This window comes from Priapulus caudatus, unplaced genomic scaffold (genome assembly GCF_000485595.1).
Source record: "Priapulus caudatus unplaced genomic scaffold, Priapulus_caudatus-5.0.1 Scaffold24, whole genome shotgun sequence".
NCBI lineage: Eukaryota > Metazoa > Priapulida > Priapulimorpha > Priapulimorphida > Priapulidae > Priapulus > Priapulus caudatus.
The window spans coordinates 824,685-834,556 of NW_014577085.1; the positions used below are offsets into that span (position 1 = coordinate 824,685).

Genomic DNA, 9,872 nt, shown 5'->3' on the forward strand with positions numbered 1-9,872 from the left:
GAAACCGTGCTAGCGCTAGCAAATGCCCTAAGTCCTGGGAGATCGGCGATTTGTACGGCCCAATGGGTCCCGCCCATCTTAAAATATCAGTCTGGTGCGGCGTAGGCTGTGATTGAAAGACACAAAGTGTCAATCCTTGCGCGCCTCGGCATCAGGCGCATCACGTCGAGGTTCGTCGCCACTCCGGGCAGCTCGATGTACGCCGGCTGTTATCTGATCATAAACTCCTCTCGCTACATAATCATGGGCTTGTAAGCAACTAGTTCATGCAGCTATGTGTTTTCTCTGTGTATTACATATTGCTAACTAGGAGTAGGAGCTCAGAAGGACATTTCGAAACCGCAAAACCAACAGCATCGCACTATTACAGTAATTTTTTCATTTACAAAACCAATTTGTTGGTAACAATGTGAGGTGCATCTTGTAAATTGGTCCAAGGTTTCAATAGTCCGCAGGACATTGATATTGATGGCCGGATTTTTGTATATAGAAAGCATTTGAAACTAGTAGCTTTCATTAGTTTTAGCATTGCACATTTTTCTATTCAATATTTTGTTTTTTAGGGCATACAAAAGGCGTAACAATGATTACAGGCAAAGTCAGTCATAAAAGAAATCAATATTTTAAAGAAATGCTTGCCACCTGAATTTCTATATTGCTGCCTGTCTTGAATTATTAAGGCCGACAAAAAATTACCCTTGTTAGGGTCACCGCCGCCGACTTCACATTTCGGAGTGAAAAAAGTGCGATTGCGGTCACTTTTAAGAGGGTCTCAAGAAAAATTAAATTCAAAGATACCGCTGCCGATCATATACATATATTCAAAATCGACTCGTCATTTATTTACCTAAAGAGAAGTCTCAAATATTTATAAACAGAACTTCGTTGCGAGAAGGAAACAGTTCGTACCTATGTTTCCTACAAGTAAAACAGTCGATGCATGGACCGGCTACTTCATAAACAGAGCCTGAAGGTCGAAGGCGGCGGCGTCCGCTTGATGTACGCGATCCGATCGCGTACTATATAGTATACGGCATGCTATCATGCTATACGCGGCCGCAGAGCCGTTTACACTTTGGGTACTCGCTCGTTCAAAGGATGATTAATCGAGCTCCGTTTTTGAGGCATTCCTAACACTACTATCCAGTAGTGCTGTGTGTCGGATCCGACATAACCCAAAATCCGATCGCGACAGCATTTTTGAAAATCCGAATCCGAATCCGAATTCGATGGCTATTTTGAATCCGATCGAATCCGAATCCGATGGCAATTTCTGAATTCCGAATCCGAATCCGATGTGTATCGCTAAATTCCGATCCGAAATCCGATCCGAAATCCCGACCCGAATCCGGAACATAGAAATGCAAATAGTGTGACAGACATCGTGTAAAATTCGGTTATAATTGTTTCAACATCAAACTTTGGGTTGTTGAGACAAGGGATGGGGTGAAGGGGACTGTAGACGTAAGAAAACGTAAGACGTAAGAGACGTAAGACGTAAGAGACGTAAGACGGTTTCTTATCAAATCCCGAAAAACTATAGTTCAATAACAATAACCGGAAAAATTGGCAAAACATAACTATTACCTTAGTGTGGCTAATGTAAGGCGGGCAGATTGCATATGCCACGGGAGAGCGATAGCGACGGCGGAAAGTGCAATCTTGGCGCCACAGTGTCGAGAGGTTGTCACAACATGCTGAGAATGACGCTACGCGAGCCAGTCGAGCACGTACGAGAGAAGCAATGATCGAGCGGCGGAGCTAGGTTTCCCGGGCATTACGCCTGGTGACAACCTAGACGCTGACCAGATGACCTATGACATCAGGCAGGAATGCATCATGGAATTCGGCCAAGTACGAGCCGAGAGCGAAGACATGCATATCCGTAGCATCGCTCTGAGTAATGGCGAAGGTAAGGACTGCATTCCCGTATTTGGTATGTTCCAGTTGGCCGGAGGAAGCGGAGAAAGAGCTATAACGAGAGGTGACGTAGGAAAGGGCGCGCGTATATAAGGTGGACCATTGCTTCTCGGGCTCTTGTTAGAAAGACACCGATCGAGAAAGGTGGTAAGTGCGTGATACGGTTGCATATGTAAATGAACGTCTTGCTAGTCTGTAGTACATGAGTTTCTATGTTGTATTATGTAGTAAAACACTACTGAACGCTACTTCTCGTCTTGTCTCTGTTCTTTACTTGTCTCTAAGTTCATTACAGAACCTCTTAAACAAGGTAGCGCGAATCAGGTGTTACAATATATATACGCCATGCCGGCGATGTCTGTGAGTGCACGTTGCGTGTGCGTGCGTGCGTGCGTGCGTGTGGTCGTACACGTACGTGCATGCGTGCGTGCGTGCGTGTTAACGTACACGTGCGCGTGCATGCACGGTACGTACACACGCACCCACGCACGCATGGACGCCCGTGTACGTGCACACGCACGCACGCACGCACGCACACACACACGCAGCGCAGCACTTGTACTTGCACACGCACGCACGCACACACATACGCATGCACGCACCGCAAACACATACGCATGCACGCACGGCACACACGCACGCACGTACGTGTACGACCACACAACCCACACCACGCACACAAACACGCATGCACACAACGCACGAATCACGAACGTGTACGTGCACAACGCACGCACGCACGCACCGCACGCACGCACGTGTACCTACATACGTACAGCATGCACCGCGCACGCACGAACAACCACGTGCACACGCACGCAATCCGAATCTCGAACCGACAGCATTTTTGAAAATCCGATCCGATCCGAATCCGACGACAATTTTGGAATCGCGAATCGAATCCGAATCCGATCTTAAAAATTGTAAATCGATCCGAATCCGAATCCGATCGGATTCGGATTGGAATCGGATTCGGATTATCGGATCCGACGCACAGCACTACTATCCAGGTCAGGTTCTCCCTACGTTGCGCAAAACGGGGCGCGCAAAAAACTCCCTCCTGTTTCAATCGTTGCGCCCCGTTTAAATTACCTCCGCCCGAATTAAAGTTCTACCACAATAAAAGTTGCCAGCGGGAATCGAGTCGTCAAGAATTCACTCGACCAGGACACCCGCGCGTGCATTTTCCCCTGCCACGCAGGCACTGCAGACAATACACAAGTACAAACAGTCCAACCTGTCCCACACCCAACACTAACTGTACATCCGACTCGGCTATCTATATATACAAGAACCCAAATACGTCTATGTGTGGTGGCGATTTTACGCATTAATTAGTGGTACGGTAAAAAAAACACGCCCCCCCCCCCCGGACCCTCCTAGTTTCTCCAACCCTCCCCTCCCTCCCCGTCTGTTGAATTTCATCTGGGAGAACCCTGCAGTGTTTCACATTTTGAAAACAATGTCATGACTTGCAGCAATGGTACATGCAATGCAAGTCATTGGCATCTCGTGGCCCTGCATTCAAGCTGTATACCCTATATTTTTTTAACTTGTAAAAAAAATTATATTTCTGCCTACCCATGCTTTTGCAGGAAAAAAAAGAAAATGTTATACCTACCTACCTACCCTAATTTCCACAATCCATGTGACCCGAACCAAAGGTATTTTTTTGTTTGGCCTAATGATTTTATGGCTGCTAAGTTTTTAACAAATACATATGTAATAGGTTGGGCCACCCATGAAAAATCTTTTATTTTGTTTTGACAAGATGTGTGTATGTATATATTGTATATTCTGTTTTGTGTACATATGTTTTTGCGAACGAATTTGATTTTTTTGCGAACTGAAATAATTATTGTTTTGTTGTAATCAGCAATAAAAGTGCGAGTAGCGGCGTTTGGCGGAGTCGGTCGTAAAACCAAGCAATATTTTATCTTAGGCCTTGGCTAGCGAAACAGGGCTAAGCTTGAAAGGTAAAGCTTGAAAAGTGAGAGAGTTGTGATCTAAGTGAGTAGTTGCACAGCAAAGGAATAACAATATTAGTAGTATAATGTATAACACTGAGCCATTATTAGCTATTAGGTTAACAGCAGAAACTAAAGTATTTTCACATTTTATTTTGTAAATCAACATCAAAAGTTATCTGCTGCACACTAATTTACACTGATCAATGCAAATGTCTACTCAACTACAAGATTGACAGGCTTGACAGCTAGCGCTTGCTATAGTGCTGCTATTATAGAAGTATTTTAAAAATTAAAATGTCACTTAGTAACAAGTGGCACAAAGTTAACAATTTAAAGTTAAAGCTGCCAAGGGCGACCCCTGTGTTGACAAATCTTCTAAAGTCATTTGTTAGGGCATCCGTGTTATTTCCAGGAATCAGACAGATTTGGCCATTATGCAAGTATGCAGCCAGTGTGATGATTTGGAATGTTAAGCGCACACTTGCACCAATTTGGAAGATGGGCATAATATAATAACAGCAGCGGCAGCTCAAACAAGCTGCCGCAACCATCATCGCAGAAGGCCGCATGTTAAAAAAATACAACAACAAATGTAAGCAACCTAATAACTATCAGTACGAGTCAAAGATGAAATTTAACAAGTGCGGCGGAGCCGACAGCGCTCATCTAACGTCTACTGCGGTGACTCTGTGGTGGAGTGGTTGGATTCTAGTAAACCCTGTTAGTTCCCAAATGTGTTTCACATACACGCCGAAACAGTGGAATGCACGGGATGGTATCAGGAACCTTCTCAAAGGAATGTTCGTTGGGATCTGTTATGAAAGTGCCACGAGATGGCGCGTACGTTTAAGTGTCTTCAGATTAAAGATGGAAGCTACCATCGTACGTAGTAGCAAACACTATTTGCAAGACAGAATAGGTGTAAGCACTCATCCATTTACTGCGCAAGCCTACAGGCTGCAATGAGAGGCGTGCCACCTGTAACCATTAATGCAGGCAAAAACTACACAGTACACCACCACATGCACATGGCAGTGGCCACTGGCAGTGGCATACGTTACTCAGGAGTAGATAAGAGGGAAGGAGTGTGACATCAATAAAAAGGAAATCGTCATTACTAGCCTTATAATACCTACGATTTACTACGGCATAACCATCCAACTTGAGCTCAAATCGGACACATTACATTCGCATAGCATCGTGCAGAAATCGTTTCCTCGTATCACCCCAATCCGGAGATACGACTAAAACGTACGACACGATTCTCCATTCTTGGCATCAATCGCAAATCCATTGCGCGCGCTCTAATTCAAACAAAAAGGCAGCTACCTAACCAACAGCTTGCTAACAACACAGCTCACAACACAACCACAGCTCTACTAGCAACTCGCGCAGTGAAATTCTTTCTAAGCAGAACAGTAAACAAATCCATGTTTAACCCTCCTCTTGAGGGTCAAAAGGTTATCCGACACTTACTCTTCACATTGTTAGCAGAAGGTACATTTCATGGTCCTTTCAATAAAGCCTATAAAAATGCTAGGTCCCCGCTGAAACACAAAGATTTTCAATCGCTCCGTCAGACCATGTCCTCAGAAAATGTCTAAAATGCTGCCCTGTGCCCATTGACCTTTGACCTGTGACCTCCAATTTCGACACAGTGATGGCTTTTCCTACTATGATGCTATACACCGACTATCACGAGCCTAGGTCGAGCGTTTAGATTTGTGCCACACGAGCCTAGGTCGAGCCATTTAGATTTGTGCTGCAATTCTGCATTTCCTCCCTATACCTTAAGTTAAGGAGTGAATGTTCCCTTCTTTTACACCTCTTGACCTTTGACCTTTGACCCCCAGCTTCGACATCCCAACTCGTTTTCGGATTACCCCCCCACGTTCCGAATATCGTGACCGTACGTCGAGCGGTTAAGATTTGTGCCCAACTGTTGACGGACGGACGGACGGACGCACAGACGCTCGCACGGACGGACAGACGGACGATCATGCGATTCTACAAGCTGCATCTGACTATGTCAGATGAGCTAATAATATAGCATTATGTATCATATGTTATCACATGGCAAAATACCAGATGTACTTTGCCTGATTGTTGAATACACAACACTGGCTATTTCAGTGACTCAGGTTCTATAGTGTATAATCATGCATATATCTAAGCATTAAAGAATAGTGTCACAAACACATCAATGCGTGAGGAGATCGCGAGTCTTTCTTCTCTCGCCATGATCCATGCACAGTATGACGCCTATCATGTAGACCTAGAAGATCAGTCAACAGTTTTTCATACTTGCCCTAATTTCAAATGAGGGTGACACAGACATCTAAACATGTTTAAGTTTTCACCAATGTTCTGATAATACTTGCTTTAAATATTTAAATTTCGTGCAATAGTTTGTAAATTATTGTACACAGAAATTCATTCTAAATTATATTATTCAGAAAGAAAGTAATATGTGTTTCTATGGTATGATTGCATTCATGCAGTACACAAACTAAGTTGGCTGGCTACAAAGGTCCACCTTCTAATGAGGGGGGAAATGGGGGGAGGGCGTACATTCCCACTTTCCCAGCAAAAAACACCCCATATCCTAGTTGCCAGTAAAATAAAATCCCAATTCCCAGTTCCCAGAAAATTATGTAGACATGTTTCAGGAAATTCAGTAGTTTAGGTTTTCAAACACTACATAAATACTAATATTTACATACTATTATTTATCTGGGCATAATTAATAAAAAAAATAAAAAAATAAATTAATTAAATCTATAAATATTAGCGCAGAAATTGAAATCCCGACGAATTGACACAATTTTCCCAGATCCCAGACAATTTTAGAGGGTCTTTCCCACGTCCCGATGGACTTCTGTTCCCGAATCACGGGAAATTTACCTGACATTTCCCAGTTCCCAGGTAATTAAAATGGCCAATCCCACGTCCCGAAAATACCCGTTCCCCCCATCTCTAATAAAAACGACCCCCGAAAAAGACCCACCCCTCCTGGAATGCTCACTATAGCCGTATAGGCCTGTCTAAACTATAACAGCATAAATCCTTAGTAATATTTTAAAAAGTTAGTGCAATAAGTAGTCTACCCGCCAATAGGTGAAACTATCTTCCACCGCATGTTTTCAGATTTTGGTTGTGTTTGAGAGACGATTACTTTAAAGGTAGTAGGGCCTAGTAATGCTCATAGGGTCTATGTCCCCCAGGGTACTGCCGGAACGTACCCTGGGTATGGTCCGGTATACCGGAACGTACCCTAGTCACTATTTGATATGGTTAGTGTTAGGATTAGGGTTAGGGTTCGGGTTAGGGTTAGGGTTAGGGTTAGGGTTCGGCTTAGGGAGTAGGCGTAGGCGATTCCCTAGACTCGTTAGTGGAGTAGGCGAGGTACGGTTCGGCATATTAGATAGTACCAGGGTACGTTCCGGTATACCGGACCGTTCCGGCAGTACCCCGGGGGACATAGACCCTCTCAGCCCTAGTAATAGTATCTAGGCCTTCGCCACCTTACAAAAATATTTGTAGGACTATAGATTTAACTACAACTAACATTAACTACGGCTTATCACTTTATCGACAATACAAAACGACGCATGTTCAACAGATCTATTGTGTTTGGCCATGACACATGCGACTCGTGAGCCCGGCATGGTATCTGATATTATTCTGGTATTCCTGAAGACTTAGAATATGACCCACATTTGTACTCATTCAAGTATAAAAACCTGTTTACAACCATGTAAATTACTTGGCCCTACAACCAATATATTTGTTAAGGTATACGCAGGAGGGCTAATAAATGTACGAACCACAATATAATAACATTATACGTATCACGTAATTAGGCCAAATGTTACCGCCATTTTGTTACCTATAGGCGATTAATCTACCATGAAAGTGAAACCAAAAATTCTGAAAAGGGCCAACCACGTGTTTACGAAACGATAGTAAAATTGACATTTTCATTTCAGTAACCACAATTAACAACGCAAATCTGCTACTTAAGACGCTGTAATGCAACAAATAATGCGTACTGTAAACATAAGACTAGACGGCACCGAGTTCAAAATACTACGACCACAACGGGGTAGTCGCGCTTCCACCGTAATGGCGCTATCGTCGCCACACACGCCGAATCAAAACCAAAGGGTGTCTTATTTTTGATCCAATGTACTAGTTTCCTACTCATTTCAAAGGCAATATTCGGCACCAACGACGTCCCTACGTTTAACAAAAGCAAATAAGCAGATCAATAATTGCATATACTCACAGATTTAGCCGAAAATAGGGATCTAACTGTCACAAAATACAACTTGTTCGCATGCGTGTTTTGGCGGGGCTGACACATACCCACGAGGTGGCAGGGCAATAGTTAGTATGGCCGCGTCCATCGGATAAGGTAAAACCATGTGTGATATTTTATTTGAAACAAACATCGTCTTTTTTTTGTTATATACATATTTATATCGGTGTCAATTAAGAGAGAAGTTCTTCAAGGACAGTATAAACTCTTCATTTTAACCAGTAAACGCTAATACCCGCGCTGTAAAACGATAATTTTTTCAAAGATTGATTTGTTTTGAAATAAGCAATGTGCGGCGCCAGTGATAACTATACCGTTACGCAATGTAGCTCCTCAGGCACTGAGGTAGGCTAAGAGCCACAGGCACAGGCACTTGGAACGTCTCAATAAAATACAAAAATGTAAACACGAGATGTATTTACTACCAAAGTCTTAATGTTTCTCTACTCTATTTCGCCTATAATCACCTGTAAATGGCAGTCAAATGCTCATCTGCAACACACAAGTACACCGCACGCCCGCGCTGTGCACAAACAACATGAATAAGAGAGTTGTCTAATATAATGCACGGGTATTGCGAATGGACCTTGCGGTCATCGAGTCAGCCATACACTATAGTTACAGTACATGTTAGTTTATTACTTTCCAAGACACGATGTTGAATAATATTTACAATCAGCGTCGGAAATAACCGGGGGCGACGGGCGATTTTGCCCTCGGCGGAGCCCAAATAGCCCCCTAAATCCTCAAAACCCAATTCTTTGGGGCGACCATTTTCTTCAGTGTCGCCCTCATCTCTGCTACGCAAATTTCACAAAATTTCTGTTCTAGGAGCAGCATACAGAATTAACATGTTAATCTCACTTTCGGCGAGCTTTCCGTTTTACAGGAGTTAATTTAGATCTACAGCTATCGTAAATAAACGCGTAATGCATGGAAAAGGAATGAAGTCGGCTTTTGTTTGCATGTTACAGCACTGTGGCTATACGAATCAGCACTGTAATTATCAACTGATTCTAATCGCTTGCTTCAGTATGACTAGTCTTCGACCGATACGGTTTGTAAAAAGGTGTTTATTTTCCACAGCACAGCGCTCAGTACAGTATGTTGTTTACGAATTACGATCGATGTAAAAGACTATACCAAAGACCGGTAATGCGACTATCACGTTGTACCTGGGGTACGGTGAATGTTGAGATAATTTTCGCGGTCGCAGTGAAAATTACATACAGGATATAAAATTACAAATATTACAAACATATTAATAAATCATGACACAAACTTATTATACAATATATGTAGCACCAACAATATCACATTAATGGTCTAATATAATAATAAAATGTTAACATGCATTCAGTTCAACGTGCAACAAAAAATAGCCCCAAGGCTAATAAAAGGAGCTCTTGAAAAATAAAAATAAATTCCGCCCCTGTTTACAGTGCTCGAAATAAGCGTTGTCCGGTTGTCCGAGACAACCAGAATTTGCGCCGGACAACCTAACCAGTCTGAGACATTGTCCGGTGGACAACCAAGAAACCCTATCCCTAACCCTAACACTAACTCTAAACCGACTTGGCTATCTTATATACGCATGGTACCCAATTAATCTATGGTGTATAACCTTTTGCTTTCAATATTTTGCATCTGAACTGACAATC

At 43.0% G+C, this 9,872-nt stretch overlaps 2 protein-coding genes across 2 annotated transcripts in view; one reads left to right on the forward strand and one right to left on the reverse strand.

Annotated features, from left to right (window-relative positions):
- The window catches only part of LOC106813842, a 25,527-nt gene extending 17,258 nt beyond the window's left edge, over positions 1-8,269 (reverse strand). Inside the window, exon 1 of the mRNA XM_014818077.1 lies at positions 8,179-8,269. Within this exon, the coding sequence (XP_014673563.1) occupies positions 8,179-8,256 (78 nt within the window). The 5' untranslated portion in view covers positions 8,257-8,269. The remainder of the gene's footprint in view (positions 1-8,178) is intronic.
- Positions 8,270-8,271: 2 nt separating this feature from the next.
- Positions 8,272-9,872, forward strand: part of LOC106813664 (L-aminoadipate-semialdehyde dehydrogenase-phosphopantetheinyl transferase-like) — a 16,349-nt gene continuing 14,748 nt past the window's right edge. Inside the window, exon 1 of the mRNA XM_014817864.1 lies at positions 8,272-8,307. The gene's annotated coding sequence lies outside the window, so the exon portion shown is untranslated. The remainder of the gene's footprint in view (positions 8,308-9,872) is intronic.